At 44.0% G+C, this 20,572-nt stretch overlaps 2 protein-coding genes across 11 annotated transcripts in view; both read left to right on the top strand.

Moving 5' to 3' along the window:
- The first annotated feature begins 711 nt into the window (after nucleotides 1-711).
- On the top strand, nucleotides 712-5,697 carry LOC120826811 (uncharacterized). The gene is made up of 2 exons (XM_040189356.2): nucleotides 712-1,222; nucleotides 3,490-5,697. The coding sequence occupies exons 1-2, from the start codon at nucleotides 937-939 to the stop codon at nucleotides 4,758-4,760; spliced, it is 1,557 nt and encodes a 518-aa protein (XP_040045290.2). The 5' UTR covers nucleotides 712-936; the 3' UTR covers nucleotides 4,761-5,697.
- The window catches only part of LOC120826751 (regulating synaptic membrane exocytosis protein 2-like), a 30,617-nt gene continuing 15,435 nt past the window's right edge, over nucleotides 5,391-20,572 (top strand). For 5 of the 10 annotated variants that reach the window (XR_013450918.1, XR_013450917.1, XM_040189277.2 and 2 more), the window contains exons 1-14: nucleotides 11,533-11,845; nucleotides 13,556-13,620; nucleotides 13,861-13,980; nucleotides 14,358-14,457; nucleotides 15,503-15,626; nucleotides 16,175-16,200; nucleotides 16,455-16,543; nucleotides 16,621-16,656; nucleotides 17,307-17,437; nucleotides 17,975-18,146; nucleotides 18,332-18,485; nucleotides 19,849-19,917; nucleotides 20,063-20,189; nucleotides 20,448-20,555. Coding sequence is in view for 8 of the 10 variants with exons in the window: in XM_040189277.2 (XP_040045211.2) it covers nucleotides 11,665-11,845; nucleotides 13,556-13,620; nucleotides 13,861-13,980; nucleotides 14,358-14,457; nucleotides 15,503-15,626; nucleotides 16,175-16,200; nucleotides 16,455-16,543; nucleotides 16,621-16,656; nucleotides 17,307-17,437; nucleotides 17,975-18,146; nucleotides 18,332-18,485; nucleotides 19,849-19,917; nucleotides 20,063-20,189; nucleotides 20,448-20,555 (1,502 nt within the window). In the remaining 2 variants the exon portion in view is untranslated. Of the gene's footprint in view, nucleotides 5,517-11,486; nucleotides 11,846-12,938; nucleotides 13,059-13,473; nucleotides 13,621-13,860; nucleotides 13,981-14,322; nucleotides 14,458-15,502; nucleotides 15,627-16,174; nucleotides 16,201-16,454; nucleotides 16,544-16,620; nucleotides 16,657-17,306; nucleotides 17,438-17,974; nucleotides 18,147-18,331; nucleotides 18,486-19,848; nucleotides 19,918-20,062; nucleotides 20,190-20,447; nucleotides 20,556-20,572 lie in introns of those variants that run through there. The other 5 variants (XM_040189278.2, XM_040189281.2, XM_040189274.2 and 2 more) reach the window with 5 other exon arrangements.

The raw sequence follows: 20,572 nt of genomic DNA, 5'->3' as shown, positions 1-20,572 counted from the left end.
TTGTGGTCAGTTACGTTATTTTATAAACTAAATATAAATATACATGCAATATGTGTGTTAATCCAATTGCTTATACGTTTCGATGACAAAACAGCAGTCAGGCATAATCAAATACAAAAATGGTAGAACAAGCAGTGCTTTTACCGTCCATTCATTGCGAATAACGAACAAAAAAACAAACATATTGCACATCCGCACTTCCATCTTGTACTCCAACAGCAAAAAGCACAACTCTGCTCACCCTTTGCACGAAAATATGTTGTGTCACTAATCATCCACGTTACGTATCAAACATGGACCAATTAAAATGGAGATATCACAGGACATTTCTGCTGCTGACGTCACTACGCCAGATACTTGTAAGCGGAATCCCCGCGAAATTCAAAGTTACAATAACGGCAGCGGTGTCCACCGATATCACTGTCTGCGACAGATGTTAGCCTAAACAACATGCGCTAATCCGTCTTTTGGTTGTCGTGGCGCAGGGTTAGAGGGGTGCGCTGGGAGCCACAAGGTTGGTGGTTTGAGCCCCGGCTGTCCCATGTCGTCCTCAACTGTCCCTGAGCAAGACACCTAACCCGTAATTGCTCCCCGGGCAAAAGTAAGCATACAATGTAATGCATTACACGTTTAACCCATGGCTTTTACATTTTGCCCGGGGAGCAATTACGGGTTAGGTGTCTTGCTCAGGGACACTTCGACATGGGACAGCCGGGGCTCAAACCACCAACCACGACGACCCATGTCATGTAATAACTCGTCACCCCACGGCGCTGCTTACAGTTCAGTGCCGCGGTGCTCTTCGTTGTTCGCCCTCCGGTCCGCCAGAGTTCGCTGTTCGCTTCGCTTTCCTCCCAGCGAACTGTCGTCGACGCAGAACTCCGTGCGTGTGTTCGCGGTCCCGCTGGCTCTCTTTGTCCGCAGAAAAGGAGCAAAATGTGCGCCGTGCGGCTGCTGCGCGTATCGGTACGCGAGCGGCTCGGCGCCGCCGCCGAAGACGTTCTGCTGCGGGTGGAAAAGGGAGAAGAAGCGGCTGAAGTCGCGGCACTGAGAGCGCTGCTCACCGAGCGGCTAGCGGCAGCTGCGGAGGAGATTGTCGGTCTGTTCGAGGAAACCGTGGCGGGATACGAAGAGCGAGCTGAGCGCTCAGAACGGGAGATCTGTCGCCAGAGGAGGCTGCTCGACGCCGTGCTGAAGCCCCAAGTCAAGCTGCACCGGGCAGGTCAGTCCGAGGAGGAATCCCCGCGTTAGCTACTGTTCGCTAATCTCAGCCCCCAGGCTGCAGTACACATCAGACATGGAGAGATGCTAGCGTCCCCTATCTAGAGGTAGCTCCTGTTAGCTCCTGTTAGCCTGACGTCAAGCTGCACAGAGCAGGTCAGTTCCGCAGAACGTCCCGGAGCGATGCTAGCTAACGTTCTCTCCTTTTAGCTTCTGTTGACTGATTCCGTTTAATACACAGGACCAAAGACCGATGGAGAAGATGGAGTTGTTATCTGTATAGAGACGTCTACGTCCTATGTACTATACAATATAGACACGGTGTAATGAGATGACTGCCCTAATGACCTTAGGGATGTCTTTAAAGTTACAGACCATGTAGTGCAGGGGTCTCAAACTCCGGCCCGCGGGTCAAATCCGCCCCCGCTCCCCTTTTACCGCCATGTCACCATGGTTACGCCCCTTTCGCGTCCTTTTAGTCCCCTACAATAGCAAATTAAAATGATTGCTCAATGTTGGAATTTGAACTTCAAATGTATTTGAGTATCAAGTTAATAAAAATGTAATCATAATACATTAAATAGTAATAGAAAACGTTTAAAAGTAAAGCGAAAGTGCAAATACAGTTTTAAAAGTAACTCAAAATGGCGATGATTTTCAATGAGGATGTTCTCTGTCCAGACTGCTTCATCTGAGGGTGCACGAGTCTTTGACACGCCTTAGTACTAAATGAGAAAAAAACAAAGCTTTAATTATCACGTTGTAGTATCATAGTTTGTATTCTGCTACAGTAGATCTCTCGTAATTGTGTTGATATGAAATTATTTTTTCCCACAATCGTCTGCTCGAAACGTGCCAAGTGGAGGTTAACTTTTCAGAACAAACACAAAGACTACTGTGATAATTCACCGATTTACTACAAGCATCCTACACGAGACGCTCTGTTCTCCTTACGATAAGTTGACTAACTAGCGTTACTTTAGTTAGCTAGACTGACCCATGAGGGGAAGACGTGCTTGAGTTCTACGTCCCTGCGTTGCCGTGGTGATGCTGTGCTGTTCTGCTGTTGTCCTGTTGGCTTTGGTTCGCTGATGAGACCTTTTCAGCCCTCCCACGTTCTACTTGATAAACTTCTTCTTTTCCTTGGTGCATGTAGACAATGGAAGCGATAGCGCCCGCAGCACTTCTGGTAGCTCGCAGTGTTAATTTCGGCGACAAAAACTATTCCCATGACTAAGACATGAAGAAAACGGATCTTTGAAAATAAAAACTATGACTAAATCTATTCTAACTTTCGTTGATAAGACGAATATGTCGGTGGTTGACGAAGTCACAATACTTAAATTTCAATTTTAGTAGAAACTTGGTGGAAACTTACTTATCACCAAATCTGGGTGAAATTCGGTTGTGGCGAGTAATCTCACGAGCCACTTGGGCAGGCAGCGTTTCCTCGGTGGATGAGACGCTCCGTTACAGGCTTCTCCAAACGCGTCTAACATAATAAACTCGTAGCAGGTTCTGACGCCTCACGCATTTCGACCATAGTTCACGCGCCACATCGTGAGAAGACGGTGTTAAACCGTCTCGGCCACCGTACGCGGCCCACTTTTTCGAAGATGCTCGGGTGTTTTCCTCTTAATTGGTGACGTTGAATCAAACCACGGGAGTCGCCATATTGCCCTTCTGTTGACAACAAACCGTTACCTCATTGGTGTAGAACGATCACGTGTCGAACCGCTCGCGACCAAAATACTACTACGCTCTGAAGAAACTAGTTTGACTGGAATTTCAGCGACAAACTCTTTTTGGGTAGCTTAGCACAACTCGTTCTTTTTTTATGAGCTAAAGATTGTGTAGATGCCAGATGAAACGTAGTGTAGTGGGATGCAATGATAACGGTTCCCCCGTCGGAAGGCTTTACAATCTGTACACATGCGACATCCTCTGTCCCCAAAAAACGAAAACGAAATAAATAGTTTGGTACATGACAAACTGCATGTGGCAGTTTGGCACAAAACTATCCAAAAAACGAAATTCTGGTCTCGACTAGACTGTACAGAAAAAATCTTATCCTTCGCTTAATTACGATAAATCTTTTGCAGAGAAAATGGTGAACATATTGTGCTATGATCTGGTAGTTTAGAGCTGTAAAGGGGCGATGGTGGTAAGAGGTGAAGTGAAGTCGACCTTGTTTTCATCCTGCAGCTTTGGCACGCTAACGTGTGTGTGTGTGTGTGTGTGTGTGTGTGTGTGTCCTGTTTCCTGCAGATGTGCAGCAGCTGTTGGAGACCGAAGAGCAGCAGGAGTGGAGCTCCAGTCTGGACCAGGAGGACCCAGAACCCCCATACATTAAAGAGGAACAGGTGGAACTTTGGACTAGTCAGGAGAGTGAGCAGCTAAAAGCCCTGGAGGAGCGAGACATGAAGGTCTTATTCACTCCTGTTAAGAGTGAAGATGATGAAGAGGAAGCTCAGTCCTTACAGCTTCATCAGAGACAAACGGATGGTGAGGGAGAGGACTGTAGAGGACCAGAACCAGACAAAAAATCAGTTCCACATTTACAACCCGTTAATGAAGACAATTCTCCTGGCTCTTCTCAGACTGATGACTCTGATTGGTCACACACCAACAAAGCCTGTTTGCATGTTGATTCTCAGAAACTCAGCAAAGTCTCCGAGAGTGATATTGGCTCCTCTACAAAGGAGAGCCCATTTCCATGCTCCTATTGTGGGAAAAGTTTTAGCCTGAAGGGAAATTTGAACAGACACGTCAGAGACCACACCGGCGAGCGGCCGTTCCCGTGTACAGGCTGTGATAAGACATTCAAAGACAGCGGCTCCTTGGCGGCTCACATGAGATGCCACACTGGGGAACAACCCTACAGCTGCCTTTTCTGTGGGAAGAACTTCAGCGGGCGAGGAAACATGACCCGACACATGAGGATACACACCGGGGAGAAGCCGTTCACCTGTCCAGTGTGCAGCAAAAGCTTCCATGTAAAAGAACACCTCAATAGACACATGAAGTACCACACGGGGGAGAAACCATTCAGCTGCTCCATCTGTGGCAAAGGGTGTGCTCAGAAGACCGACCTAAAGAAACACATGAGGGTCCACACCGGAGAGAAACCCTTCAGCTGTCCGTTTTGTGGGAAGTGCTGTGCTGAAAAAGGAGACTTGACCAAACACATGAGAGTCCACACTGGAGAAAAACCCTTCAGCTGCAATGTGTGTGGGAAAAGTTGCGCCCAAAAGGGAAGCCTGAAGATTCACATGAGGGTCCACACAGGAGAGAAACCGTTCAGCTGCTCGGTCTGTGGAAAATGTTTCACTGTCACTGGACATTTAAAGCGACACATGAAGCAGCATTTGGACGGCGGAGCCGACGGACGGGATGCTGGCATTGAGGCAGACTGTGGCGATGATGGTGGCGAGGCAGACGTTGGTTGCGATGGCAGTGGCGGGGAGGTTGCTGCCGAGGGGGATGAAGCCGATGTCCGTTCAAAAGTAGACCAGGAAGTGAAGCCTTTGAACACATGATGTTTCTCTGTCTTCTGTTAAGAAGAAAGGTCATTTAGCCTTTCGTTTCGCGGGCTTAAAGCTTTTGTGCTTCTAAACGATGTGAGATAAGGATAAGCCATGCCATCATCAATGACGGAGAACACATGCGGCGTGGCATTCAGACACCTTCGTCCAGTCAATCCAGTAAAAGTGTTGCTTGATGGCAGCTGGCGAAGGTCATTTAACTTTCTAGACCTGCCCCCGAGCCAGGACCAGGTCAGGGTCCAGACGTCCTGTTAGACAGCAGAACCCTGAGCACCTTAAAGACATGCTGAATGTTGAATCAGGAAACATTTATTGCCAAAATATGTCAAACATACAAGGAATTTGTCTTGGCGGTTGGTGCGTGACAGTAGACAGTGTAACAATAGACAAGTCGGCAGGACAGCAGTGCACAAGTAATAAAATAAAATACAATGAAATGCTAATGCTATGGGTTAGTATAAAATAAGAGAATAAAGTCAAAGTTTAAAATTAAAAATATTTAAAAAGTTACAAAATATTAAATAAAGTGCACTATCGAACAAGTGACAAAGTGACGAGTGACAACAAAGTAACGAGTGACAAATGACAGTAAAGTGACGTGTGCAGTGTGAAGGGGAGTGACCCGTGGGATGTCAGTCAGTCAGTGGGGGACCGGAACTGTTCATGAGCCCGACTGCCGACGGGAAGAAGCTGTTGGTGTTGCGGATGTTCTGAGAACCAATGTGGATCCAACCGCCATCGGACCTTAAGGTTTGTGCTGAACCAGCTTCTCCAGGCTACAGAGCTTTGCATTGTGGGATATGGAAGGACATTGACACTTCGATAAAGCTTGTTGGCACCGTGTCAACATACTTTCATCTTTAGTGGTGATTTGTCACAAAACACAATTCAAAGGATACAGAAATAAATTAATTACTTTTATTTACGTATATGAATCTGTCTAGTGTCAGAAGGTTTATTATTTATCTTGAATATATATTTTATATTAAATCATATTTTGTAAAACATTGTGATAATTCACTGCAGCCAATGGGATTTTACATTACATTACAGGTCATTTAGCAGACGCTTTTATCCAAAGCGACTTACATTACACTTTAAACCCACGGCTTTTTCACATTTTTGCCCGGGGAGCAATTAGGGGTTAGGTGTCTTGCTCAGGGACACTTCGACATGAAACATGGGGCAGTCTGGAATCGAACCACCAACCTTGTGCTTCCAAGCACACCTTCTCTAACCCCTGCGGCACAACGACCACGATTTTACTGAGTGAACTTCTGTCTGCATAACATGATGGGAATAAATTATAATATGAACGTGTGATCGAGAATTTACGTTTACAAGCTGACCGTAATTAGCTAATGTTAGCTTGCTATTGAATGACTTATTGATCTGTGATATTCGGGGGGTGTTCATGTCTCTCAATATCCGGCTGAATGATAGCATGCCTGTTAAATCATTTCTTCTAGTTCTACTCTTTCAGATAGGACACATCATTTGTTGTCATTGATATTATTCTGGATCCTGGAAATCAAACAGAATTCAGTCTTGTTTCAGTTTAATGTGTCAACTGGTTGAGTTCAGTCAAAGTGCAGCGATCATCATCATGGTAATTAATAGGTATACAAATATTAGATTAAAACAATGTAACTAATTAATCTCACATTTTTAAACATTTCTTCTTCTAAAGACTGAATCTTATAAATTAACAAGTAATCACTCCAGACAGCGTGTATTTTAGACGTTGTTTAATTTATTTTTTGTAAAGACAAACTACATTTGATCAACCTGGAGGCAGAATTCCACCGGGTTGAACTAGCGACTCTTCCTGCTGTCCCCTCAGCTCTCGATATGACATGTTTGAAGTGCCAACAATGTCCAGACATTTAACCAGGACGTTTGCTAAACCACTGTCTTCTAGGGACAGCGTGTTGGTCCTCTGCAGGGTAGATGTTGAGATGGAAGCAGCCTAGCAGTTGGCAACATTTTCCGGGCACTATTAGTCCTAAAGTGCTCCGCTCCGTTTGCCACTCATCCCCTTCTGTTTGACAAGTTTTACTTCCAATGCAAAAAGTTCTCTCCATCTTCAACTACTGTCTCTCGCTCTGCATCTAACTGACTGCAACACACGGCGGTTTCAGGAGTCAGGGGTCAACGCACACCGGAAGGAAACAAAGTTGCGTTAACTGCGTCAAAATATTTTTTAACACATTAACTTTGACACCCCTGATTGTTAACGTTGCTGTTACTTAGAAAGATGTCATTACTTTCCATCCATCGATTTAAAGAGAAAAATCTGGTTTCAGGTGAAACCGATTCACTCAGTTATTGTAGAAGCCTTTTCCGTTCGTCCCTTTACTCCCTGATCAGCTACTACCGGTGGCTGAGCTGGATATATCCTGACGCGTGCAGTTGTAAAGATGAGGAGTAGAAGTTGATCCGGTTCGGTGCAATGACCATTTATTACTCTTAATGTATAAAGAATGTACAAACCAAAAACATGAGGTGAAAATAAAAAACAATGAAACTGAAGCAGTTGGTGGGAGACGGCCTGTCACGTCATGCCCCTCATGTCACTCCACCAAGACGGTTTCCCTCTCAGGCCACTGCTGCGTCTTCCTGTCTTTAAAGCCTTTAAAGCTTGGGCCTCCCAACCGTCCTCTAGGTGTCGTATACAGACCTGTGGCCATATTACTCACTCGTCACACACACACACACACACACACATGAAATATAGCTCAATATGGCTCCTACAGTTATCAATCAGGGAAACCCTGTTTTTTACTGTTTTTCCTCATCTGTGCGTCTGGTGAAGATAAACAGAAATAGACTGGATGTAGAGCCGGACCGTAGAGTAACTCTGTCTTTAACAACATGACCTCAGAGTGACCTTGTCTACATAACATGACTTCAGAGGTATAATAAATCCCATTATTAACTCCTCCACACTCTGGTCTCTGTCAGTTACACATCAGGTGGGATTGTGAGCTGCTTAATTTTCCTCAAAGCACAATGTTTTTCAGTATTTACCAATTTACCAACTGATAATCAGAAGAAAAATGAAGGCTCTCCAACAGAACCACAATCATGTCTCCTTGGAAAGACCTGATCCGCCCGCCCCCTCAGTCCAACTTGTACATTTCCCTTAAGCTCTCCCAATAGAATCGGCTCCTGGGCCGGTTCAGATTTGGAAGCCAGAGGAGGTTTTCCGTGGACTAGGCTGCAAATGACGTCAGGCCTACATCTCCCTGCCGCAGCTCGTTACCTCGGCAACATCTGGACCCAAATGCCGCCTTTGAGAGGAGGAAAACCAATAAGGGTGCACCACAGCCTGTGCAGAGAATGGGGAAGATGCACCCAATTGGTATCTTTAGCAGCTTAGAGGAGAACCTGCTGCTCACACAGACTACGCCAGCTGGGAAGAGCCTGACCGTGAGTGGGTAAATGTTAGCCAAAAGGCTACTTGCTAATTGGTAGCTAAAAGAGGCTAGTTAGTAACATACTAAGTGGTACTAAACAGTGGTCAGGGGGCAACGTGCTAAGTGGTACCTAGCAGAGGCTATGAGGCTACATGCTAAGTTGTACCAAACAGGCTATATGTCTAAATACTGTTTACATAATAAAACAAACCCCTCAGAGTAGAAAGCAAAGCCACAGATCTAATCCCTCATCCTCCTGTTTTGTTGGTATAGATATAATATATTACGTGACACAAATGGCACAAACATTCCTCAGTGAGGTTTTCTCGCTCTCACCATAATTAGCTCAGCATGATAATCCTCTTACAGCGGAGCACTGGGATGTCTGCTGTACCTGCCCAACAACATAGTTACAATTGTTACATGCTAGTTTTCTGACATTGTTACAGTAACATTTGTTGTGCATGTTACAGTGTTGAACATGTTACACCAACAGTTGTTTTACATTTAACAATGTCAATTATAGTACATGTAGAGAGACAGTATTTTTTATTACTTGTATTTGAAATACGCATTTAAATGACTTTTGAGTTTTGTCATTTGTATTTGATAAAATCTAATGTAATTGGTAAAAAAAAGTACTTTAGAGTATTCCAAGAAAGTGGAGTACTTTGAATACAAAATACTCCACTTTCTTGGAATACTTTCCCTTTGGATCAAAAAACATTTCAGTCATCTGGGGCCTCATTTATAAACGTTGCGTACGCACAACAGAAGGCGTACGCCGCTCTCTACGCAATAATTGGTATTTATAAAAAGCAAACTTGACGAAAAAATTTGCGGTCCTTCACGCAAGCTTGGACCCATGCGTACGCACAAAAACAGGTGAAACGAGAACCGTCGGAAAATGCAAGAAACACGCAAACCTGTGTGAAAGTGTAAAACTAGACTTGTAAAAGAAATGCCAATACTGCCTCTCATAAATAACACAAACACCCGTTTGATCGATCTGCAGCGTAAAACAGAATACAGAAAACAGAAATACAAATTAACACATTTTCAAAAAGAAAAGTTAAATATGTTCTACAATAATATCGGCATGTTATTAAATTCATCCTCAAAACACTGCTGTTGCTTGTCAGACAGACGGTAATAAAACGCCATGATGCCGTCACAATGCGCAATGACGCTGATGGCTGATCTTGCACTCTTAGAAGACGTGGCACATGGAAGGATTGGCCATCGGCCTGTTGAAGGGCAGATGACGCTGCCTCGACTGCACTGGAGGAGGCTATTGTTTACTCCTGAATGCTGTGTGTTAAGGCTGGGTATTTGACCCGGCACTCAGAGATTCACACAGGACATTGACAATCAGTAGATTTAATTTTAATGAGTGAAGGGCTCCAAGGGAAGGGGATAGCCAAGGCTGAGCCCGGGGTTTTGGGGAAGGGGGCCCGAGCTCCACAGGGGAATCCCAGCTGTTTCATGTTGAAGTGTCAGAGCAAGACACCTAACCCCTAATTGCTCCCCGGGAAAAATGTACAAAAGCCATGGGTTAAAAATGCAGTATAAGTCGCTTTGGATAAAAGCGTCAGCTAAATAACCTGTAATGTAATGTAATGAAACAGGTGGTGAGACAGAAGGAGCAGAGATGTTAGCCACTTGTGTAGTTCATTTGGTGACCTGGTTGATTAGCTGCTGATTGTTCTCCAGAAGGGTGCGAATTAACTGGTCGTGTTGGCCAAGTCAAATTCCCTGAGAATTGATAGCCCGTTGGGCGCCATCCGCCTGAACAGCCTGGGGAATCTCTGTAGGGTCCATGGCCAGATCGTTCTGTTAAGGCTGGGTATTCGATCCCGGCACACAGAGATTTGCACAGGACACTGACAATCGGTAGAAGTAATTTTAATGACTGCTGGACTACAAGGGAAGGGGATAGCCAAGCCCTGAGCCCGGGGTCCACAGGGGAATCCCGGTGACGCAGGTGGGGACGCGAGGCAGGCGGCACGGCAGGTCGGAACGGGGACAGCGAGATCACGTAGGGGTGTGTAACGGTCTGGCGCTGGAGAAGCGACCAGCCCGGGTGTAAATACTGGAGGGGTGAATTGTGGAATGTGGATCAGCTGTGTGGGGACGGACACCTCTTGTCGGTGGGGACAAACGGTACAGACAGACACACAGGGGACAAGGAAGATACAAACACACAGGATGGGGAGAAACTGCAGCTGACCCATAACAGCCACAACACAAGATCCAATCACATACAATGTGTGGTCTCCTAACATGTAAACATAAGGAACAAAGCGTGAGTGTTGTATGGTGCCTGGTGTGTCTCTAACTCTCATCCTTATCAGACTTGTGTCTGCCTGCTTGGCACTTTCTGCTTCTCCTGCTGACCTTGCACTCCTCAAGACAGTGACTCCCTAAATGAGCAGAAACGTAAAGCAGACTCATCATAAAAAGAAAACTTCATCTCGTAATGCGGTTGCCCTTCCGCTCTCTAGCCGAAACACACACCTGGCTGTGACGTCTAAATATATTCACTGCTCCGCTGACATCACCATTGCATCATCGTCATCACAATCACTTCAGCAATATATCAACATGAAAACAGTATTTCATAATGACTAGCATAATTTGATATAGATGTGGTGGTGTGAATATAATTTAGCCACATGAATAGGATATGATGTGGCTAAAATACAAATCAGTGGAATGGCTTCAACATTGTGCTTTTATAGTATACATAGGCCTAATTGTGATGCTATTCATATCTGATGAATATTTTCTACAGATACAGAGCCAAAGTTTATAGGCTTTTAAGTCCCATTAATACAAATATACATACAGTATACATAATCAAGTGGTTGTCTTTTAATAGCTTTGCTCATTTACACCGACATTCTGTGACTGTTTTTCCTTTTGTGGGGTTCACCAGAGCTTTGTGCACATTATATAACCCTAACCTGAATGCTCTGCTATACCACATTTTGAGACGAGTATTTTAATATATTTTCTGGCACCAGTATTTTGTATTTTGTTACATTTTTTTGAGAGATATATTGTATCAAAGTACTTTTTGATGTATTTTTACCCATTTACTTTACAATTTACTTTGTCCGTTGTTTTACCTGATATAGTTACAGCTCTTGAACATTTACTGTCGCTAAACCTCTTGCTACAGGTCATCTATTAGGACATTAGGCGAGTTAATCTGCTTCCTTTGTGTCATTTTTCCAGAAGTCACCTGGTCAGAGATACTTTCTGTGATTGGCTCAGAGTTGTTTGCACCTCCTCTCAGGTTGGGAGGTGAGGGAACCACTCAGAGTCTCCGCCACCGCTCTCAAGACAGTAAAAAGAACCAGGAAGAATATTCATCTCTCCATCAACCCTGATTGGGCCCCGGGTCCAAACAACCATGGAGGACTCTGGAGATCTTGTCTTATAATGTGATCCAGACTAGAACTGAAAATAGATCTATGTATGTAGGGCTGTTCAATTGGATTAAACGAAGAGAGTGTGGATTACCAAGCTTTCCCCAGGATTCACTGTGGAAACACAGACTGCTGGAGACACACACCCGTTGTTCAACACGACATCAACGCGTCTGGCCACCTAAAGGACAACGCCTCAGCAACCGCGTGATCCTCCATAGATCAGGTGGTCTGGTGATTTTATGCTGATCTGCTGGATGTCAGTGTGCCTCCGATCTGGTATTTATGCAGAAAGAGAGGGAAAGGATGAGCAATCTAGACAACTAGCTGCCAATGACTAGTCAACATCCGCCAGCATCTAGTTTACTGTTTGACCAAGCACATTCCGTTTAGAGTTCCAAAATAACTACATGTCACAGTTGAGCTAACAGGCTAATAACAGGCTAGCAACAGGTAAACAGCAGGTTAACACCATGCCTATAATAGGCCAATAACAGGTCAATGATATGATAGTAACCAGCTAACATGGGGCTAATACCGTGCGGCCAACAGATCGCGTCCTGGACCTGGCCTAACCTTACCTGGATTGTTCAGGTCCAGTCTAAATCTTGGACCTGGTCTCTGCCCGCACACTCTGCTTTGCATCAAACTGCTAGTTGCTCCCTCACAGAAAGCTAAGCAAAGCTAAGCAACAACTGTTTGATGTCCTGGATTCTAAATGGTGGAATGAGCTCCACAATGACATCAGGACAGCAGAAAGCATAGACAGCTTCGGATGCAAACTAAACACTTTGGAAATCAAACTGAATTCAGTTTTTCCGACTAAACCTGGACTAGTTAGCCATTTATTGGCACTTACAATGGCACTAATTTATAGCACTTTATAGTTTGGCTTTCTTGAAGAAATTATACTTTCTTGATTCTTGTTGTTCTGTTCCCTTTCTATTGATTGAATGCTCTTATTGTAAGTCACTTTGGATAATGGGGTCAGCTAAATGATACATGTAAATCTAATATAATAAGGCTAAAATCTGGCTAATGACGGGCTAAAAAAGGATATGAACAGGTTATTACATTACATTACATGTCATTTAGCGGACGCTTTTATCCAAAGCGACGTACAATAAGTGCATTCAACCATAGGGTACAAACTCAGGAGAACAAGAAACAAGAAAGTGCAATTTCCTCACAATTACCAATTACCTATTACAGGTTCACGGTGGCTAACAACATGTAAATATCAGGCAAATAATATGCTACTAATAAACAAATCACATGCTAACAGCAGATTGATCAGTTTGCAGTGAGTGTGAAGCTAGACGAGCACAATCATATCGACAGAGGACTGACAACAGGATCAACTGCTTTACTGCCAGAGCTCAGGACAAACAACCCCCACAGTTCCTCCCCTTTATCCTCCTCCTCAATCGGACAGACCTGTAAGTAGGTCACAGCAGCGTGTGTGCATGTGTGTGTGGTTAAAGCTGCTTTCACACACTCGACTTGTTTGGAAGGATTACAGACAACATGTTGAGCTCATAGAAACAGAAGAACAATAGACGGGACATGAGACGGGCACCATTTTATGTGCATCGTTGCCATAGCAATAGTTATAGTGGGCTAACTTCTGATGGTTCAGAACTCTGCAGAACATTGTGTTTGTGTGATGTTGACCTTTATGTTTGGAGTTTTGGTATTGCCACAGTGGACTTACCCACCGTGCTGTACCAAAACCACTGTCAACCAACGTATAAAGATTGATCGATTGGGTGATCGTTGGCATTGTGGGTGCTTAAAATTGTGTTGGTAACATTGTGTTTTTATCTATGATTCACATTAATCCACAACAATCAGGAATCAACCCCCCAAGCTCGCTCGGCCTCTGGTATCTGTCTGACTGCAAAACTCGTCTTGTTGCTCCTGGACGTCTGTCTAGGAGATATGGACGAACAATGGTGGGACCACAGTTCCTGGCAGGGCGTTCCTCCGCCTTTGTCCATGGTAGGACCAAGCCCCACCTCTATTGATCCCATAATGTCTATCACTCACTCTTCTGTCCCCCACCTGTGTTTCCCCCTCCTCTCCTCATGTCTGTCCCCTTCCGGTCTGTTTAATACTTAACATTTGTTTTTTAATGATAAATCCTCCTGGTATCCAGTTGTGTCCATTTGTGATTGGGACTGAGCTGTTACTGTGTTGTTGTTAAACAAGCACTTATTTAACTTGTTTATTGTTCATCAGAAACCGGTCACATGGCTACCATCCAAAGATGGAGAACATCTTATTGGTCGAATTCTGCTGAATAAGAGGATGAAGGACGGGACAGTTCCTGTAGATGCAGGATCCCTGCTGGGCCTCAAGGTAGTTTTCTCCTCCTTCAAATCCTCTTCTTTGTCCTTCTTCTTCTCCTTTTACTACTCCTTCTACTTCAGCTTCCTCTCCTTCTCCTTCTATAACAACTTATTTTCTCCCTCCACCTTCTTCTTCTTCTGCTACTTGTTCTCCTTCTAATCCAAGAAGGTGGCCCCGGTCCCCGGTCTGAGAGGTTTTTATGGGTATTCTTTTGGAAAACCATTAACACGTTGGTGAACTTTCTGTCCGTACTGCAACGTTGTCCATTTGCCTAACAAGCAGGAACCAGGCTCTGAATGCCGGCAGTGCGGAGCCCATTGTTGAAGGGACTGCCTCCTTCTTGTTCCTCAGAGTGGAGCCTTACTCATGGTCCCTGGTGTTTCCAGGTGGTTGGAGGAAGGATGATGGAGTCTGGTCGTCTCTGTGCGTTCATCACAAAAGTGAAGAGAGGAAGTTTGGCTGACACTGTCGGACACCTGAGGCCAGGTAAACAAACAGAGTTTGTTCTTAGATGAACATAGAACATAGATGATTAGCTATATATTCACCGTGGTATACCTACATCTAATTGATTACAAATCCCGTTTTTGGATTGGCTGGAGTGATGCATTTACAGAACTATAGAAGCTCATTTCCACACTAAAGAAAAGGGCCAGAAAGTCGAAATTATGAGATAAAACGTTGTCAAAACACAAACGACACCTCTCTGTAACCGTAGTGGACCGTAGATGACAACCCGCTACAACCATCATTTACCAATTACATAATTTACAGGGAGACCTGCAGGAGAGAGTTACAGTAGTCCAGGAGGGAGACGACAAGAGCCTGAATCAGTACCTCCTTCTGAGTGAGAAGAGGACGTGTTCTCCTGATGTTGTAGAGCGAGTATCTACAGGATGGTGTTGTCAGTGATGTTGGAGTCAGGGAGAGTCGGCTGTCGAGTGTGACGCCAAGGTTCCTGCAGTCAAAGTCCGCGTTGTTTGATTCTTTTTGACTTTTATTTTACGCAGCAAAGCGTCAACAATATATAGAAGGAGTGTCAATCCAACATAAATGCTTTTCAATATATGTTACATATTTGTTGTTTCTGCAAAATTAGCATAAATCAAAAATGATGATGAATGATTAATAATCCCAAATTCCATTGAACTAATAAAGTATTGTTTACACAGTTAATATATTGTTAAATTGTGAAGAAAAGAAATGCCTTGACAATAAAAAAAAACTTTTTTGTTTTGTGCTTCTTTTTAAAAAAAAGTATCGGCTCAGGCACCGGTATCGTTTTAAAAGTATCAATTTAGCACCGGTATTGGAAAAAACCCAAACGATACCCATCCCTAGTTGCGTGTGAGGTGTGAGAGTCGAGTGTGAGAGTCAAGTGTTATGCTGCGACGTATTGGAGTTGCGCCCCTGATGTGATGGTAGGGAAAACAAGTATATGGGTATTTATATATATATATAGGTACTGTAAGGTTCTGGTGGTTTGTGTCACCATAAGGACATAAATGTTCTCACAGATGTTTTCTCTCAGGTGATCAGGTTCTGCAATGGAACGGTCGGTTGCTCCAGGGAGCCACATTTAATGAGGTTTACAACATTATCCTGGACTCCAAACTAGAACCACTGGTGGAGCTGGTGGTGTCCCGACCAATCAGGTAAGTCAGAGGTCACAGGAGGTCGGCAGTCAATGTTTTCTTTTATTCCCCATCGATACAATTTGTTGAAAAGATGATCAATCCAGACGTCAAATTACTGTTCAAGCAATTTCATATACATGAAATAACCAACTCGTTAATCCAAGACTTTATCCTGACTCCTCCCTGAACCTGTGACTCAGTAAACCAGCTCCAAAGTGAGGTAATTGGAGGAGTCTCTAAAACATGCTCAGTAAGCTTCATGTAGATTTTAGGAGCTGGGCTTGTCCTGGGGCTATTGAGACTATTTAAGTTGTAAATGGACAGAATGACAGCATTATTATAGTGATTTACTTTACAATGATAATTGTATATTTTGCATTATGTAAATGTATGTGGTTTATGTTTCTGAAATACTTAAAATAATTAATTTAATTTAATTAATAATATTTAAATATAAATATGTTGCAATACACACCAATAACTATATATATATGATTATCTTTTCAGATGGCATTTAAACTTGTTTTTAACAGATTGTTGGTTGTGATTTTCTTTTTCTTTTTTAGAGGGGTAGAAACCCAGCTCGACTCAAGTGAGTTTATTACTTAACATAACTACCACAAAGAGATACAGAACCACAGCAAAGATACACAGAACCACCACAATGAGACACAAAGTAACCACAAAGCGACACATAACCACAACCGAGTGACATAAAGTAACCACAAAGCGACACAGAACCATCAAAAACAGACAGAAAGACAAACCAAAATGCAACCATATTGCATATTGCATACTGTTGTTATATTTGATTATGTAATGTTATATTATATGTTCTCTGTTCAGGTCCCAGTTCCTTCGACTCTCAAAAAATTGGTCGGTCCATCTCTGTCACGTCTCCCATGAGCCCCAGCGTTGTCTCTGGGCAGCTTTCTGTAAGTTTACCCATCATACATGGCACGGTCCACAGCCAATGAGCTCTCAGTTGACAGATTTGACGTGTGTGTTTCAGGGTGGTGTTAGGCATGCTCTGGTTCCCAGAATTCAGGTAACTGTAGATGTAAAAATAAGTATGTCACTAAAAGTTGTATTGTTAGCAGGGCTGTCAATAGATTAAAAAAATAATAAAATAATCGCACATTTTGAAATTTGGTAGCTCTCAGCCAGCCAGGACCTTTTCAGAACCACTGTCGTTTAGGGTCACAGTGATGGTCCTCTTCAGACTGTGTGCAGGTTAGATGTTTAGATAGAAGTAGCCTGTCTGTGCATAAAGACATGGAGGAATTCCTCTGCACAGTTCTCTGCTCTGTTTGTTGCTACCGTCTTGGTGTCTCTGATCTAACTGACTGCAGCTAGCGGCAGTTTTATTTCCGGGGTCAAATTAGTGCTAATTACTGTAGTAACCAGTACCGGGCAGTAATCAATGATGACTATTCAACAATCACCAACCCATAGCCACTAATCAGCTACCAATAGCCATTTTCCAGTAACCAGAAAACACTAATCATTGATCAGTAGCTGTTAATCAGTGACCAGTAACCACGAATCAATGACCAGTAGCCACTAACCAATAGCCAGTAACAAGCAATCCAAAAGTAGTAGCTGTCGGAGCCAGAGAAATGTTACCTTTTATTTGGGTTTCATAGGTTCTGTTGTTCTCCAGGGTTCTGTGGTTAATGGGAAACCTCTGTGTTCTAGGTGAAGCTATGGTACGATAAAGTGGCTCATCAGCTGATCGTCACAGTCCTTGGAGCCAAAGCACTTCCTTTCCGAGACGACGGGCGACCCAGGAACCCCTACGTTAAGATTTACTTCCTTCCGGACCAAAGGTAGAACCAGAATCCGTGTGTGGGCTAGGTGCTCCTTACATTCAATTCAATTCATTTTATTTTGTAGAGCCCATAATCGCAAATTACAAATTTGCCTCAGAGGGCTTTACAGTCTGTACACATACAACATCCTCTGTCCCGAAACCCACCATCAGCACAGGAAAAACTCCCCAACATTACGACACATATCATTTAGCTGACGCTTTTATCCAAAGCGACTTACAATAAGTGCCAACCATAGGGATACATAGGTCCATAGGTGTGTAATAAGATCTTATTTTAATCATATATATTATTTTTAGGCACGCTAACGTGTTATTATCGCGTTAAACTGAGACAATTACTTTATCGCATATTAACGTGTTAAATGGGGGGATGATTGGTATTTGCATCTCAACCAATGTGAGCATTTAAGGGGGGGGGCAAAAACTGCTACAGTCGGGACAGAAACATGGAAAAATGTAGTAAACTCATTTGTGGACATTTTCATTTCAAATTTCTTCCAGACGGGTAACCAGTTGTCTCCTCTCTCCACAGCGACCGCAGTAAGCGCAGAACCAAGACGGTGAGGAAGTCGGCGGAGCCCCGGTGGAACCAGACTTTCATTTACTCTCCGGTGGACTGGCGGGAGTTCAGGGACCGGATGCTGCAGCTGAGGGTCTGGGACCAGTCCCGGGTCCGGGAGGAGGAGAGCCAGTTCCTGGGGGAGGTCAGAAGACACGCAGCCAACATGAAACCCAATGTTCCACCTGTCTCATCCTAAATACCGTGTTGTTATTATGGAGGTCTTCTTCTTCTTCATTAGGTCACAGAACAGCTACAACTGAGTCGGAATTTAAATGGTACTTATGTCTGTCTCTCTGTCTGTGTCCCTATCTGTCTCTCTGAGTCCAGGTCCTGATACAGCTGGACTCTGCTCTGTTAGACGATCAGCCTCATTGGTACAAGTTGCAGCTTAATGAAGTTTCCTCTGAGCTCAGCAGCTCCCCCTACCTGCAGAGGAGGGGACTGCAGCCTGAAGAGCCTGCAGCAAGCACAAGGCTGCACAGTGAGACATACACATAGTCCCACACACACACACACACACACAGACAGACACCCACAGACACACAAGCACACACGCGCAGACAGACACACACACAGACAGACACGCACACGCTGGTTTGTTGGAGATTTAAGATTACAGTTTTTTACAATAACTTGATACTATTTTCAGAACCTTGATGTCATCTTTCAAAAAACAAAAACAGTTTCCACGTGTAACACCGGCTCTCCAATGTTCAAAACATTGCATTGTGCAATCATATTTTTAAAGAAACCTTTCCCTCGCGGGTTCATTGGTTCAAACAATGGATTTATCATGAAATGGGGTTGTCGTGGTGCAGGGGGTAGAGAGGGTGCGCTGAGAACCACAAGGTTGGTGGTTCGAATTCCGGCTGCCCCATGTCCCATGTCGAAGTGTCCCTGAGCAAGACACCTAACCCCTAATTGCTCCCCGGACAAAATGTAAGCGTCATGGGTTAAAAATGTAATGTAAGTCGCTTTGGATAAAAGCGTCAGCTAAATGACTTGTAATGTAAAATACCAATGGAACATTCATTTATATCAGCCACACACAACATACAATAGTTTCACCTTTTGGTTGTTTGTACAATCATTCAATATTGCTGTACAAAATAGAAGTTTTTTTATTGTACTAAATGTAAATACATCCCTGTAAAAGTACTAATGTAGTAGAAAAAAAGAGTACAGGCAGTGGAATTATTGAACAAAATGTGACTGTTACGAAATACAATAAAATCGCAACATAGGTTTATTTGAATCAAAGCAAAAATACAGTAATTAGCTGCAAAACATGAAAAAGCGCATGCTTCATCCATGGCCTGATGAAGGGTTACTTGTTTGTGAGGGCACCTATCCTACATCTTCCACCTCTATGAAGAGAAGAATTCCATCCATCGGGATAAGGAAAGGAGAATATGGGGGCTGAAACCATGCTTGCACCATTTGAGCATGGTGGAACCTAACAGTGGTCACACCAGCAGTTCTACAGACCTGATCCAGCGCATCAAGGAGGGTTACAAGGAGAGCTGCATTATATGAGCCAATGCGATCCAAGGCAAGCCCTGTGCCCAACCACCAGAGGTGTCAAAAGAATTCACATCCATCACTAAAGTAGTATTGGTACTAGGGTTTTAAAAGACTCCTGTACAAGTTGAAGTATCAACTTAAGCTTTTTACTAGTACAAGTATAAAAGTACTGGTTCAAAACTACTTAAAGTATAAAAGTAAAAGTAATGTAAGGGAAAACAAGAAGAGAAGTTTCAGGGAGTCTGGAGTGGATCAAGTCTGTGAATAGTTGATCTCCTGTGGAGGATTATGAAGAGTTTTAACATCCTCTCTCTCTTTAGGGCCTCAGAAGATTAGTGACGGTGAGTTCTCGGATTACGACTGTGAGAACGGCATCGGTGTGATATCAGGTGAACTTCATGTCCCATCATGCACTGCAATGTCTGCAGAAGATGTCAAATGTTCATTCAATTATCTTTGCGAAAGAGTACATCCTTGGAGAATCCTGGGCTGGTAGGGTCGATGGTTCAACTCACTCTCTCTTTGTGTGTCTAGACTACAGACTGAATGGACGGGACTCTGCCCTCTCAGTGTCAGAGCAGGAGATGTCGTCCAATCACATCTCTCGATCCGATGTGGTCAAGATGAGGTCACGTTCGCCAAATCAAACGCTTCCTTTGAGGTGAGCAGCTGTGTGTGTCAGTGTGTATCAACTAACCAGAGACTGAGCCATGTCACTCATTCACTGTCACTTTCTCCCCCCCTTACCCTCTGACCTCCTACCCTCCACCATCTTCACCTTCACTCTCTGACCCCGGACCTCCACCGCCTTCGCTTTCCGACCTCCTGATATCTGCCGCTCTCACCTTCACCACCCTCCTACCTCTGACCTCTGACCTCCTACTTCCTGAATTCTGATACCCTGAACTATGGTTGCCAGCGGTAACCCTCTGTACCCGTTGTACCGTGAGGACGCTGTGCGGTTGCTGCAAGGCTCCAAACTGAACCGAGCGTACTCTGATGCCGGCCAGTATAGAAGCCTGGAAAGGTAACTATGGCAAACAC

Source organism: Gasterosteus aculeatus, chromosome 10 (assembly GCF_964276395.1).
Source record: "Gasterosteus aculeatus chromosome 10, fGasAcu3.hap1.1, whole genome shotgun sequence".
Classification (NCBI taxonomy): Eukaryota; Metazoa; Chordata; class Actinopteri; order Perciformes; family Gasterosteidae; genus Gasterosteus; species Gasterosteus aculeatus.
The sequence above is the reverse complement of the archived record's forward strand: the minus strand, read 5'-3'. Positions and strand labels throughout refer to the sequence as shown.

What these genes read in the sequence shown, in the direction of transcription:
- LOC120826811 (XM_040189356.2), top strand. Translation starts at nt 937, where the DNA reads ATGTGCGCCGTGCGGCTGCTGCGCGTATCGGTACGCGAGCGGCTCGGC. An exon ending in AGTCAAGCTGCACCGGGCAG is followed by an intron (nt 1,223 to 3,489) that starts GTCAGTCCGAGG and finishes TGTTTCCTGCAG; the next exon opens with ATGTGCAGCAGCTGTTGGAG.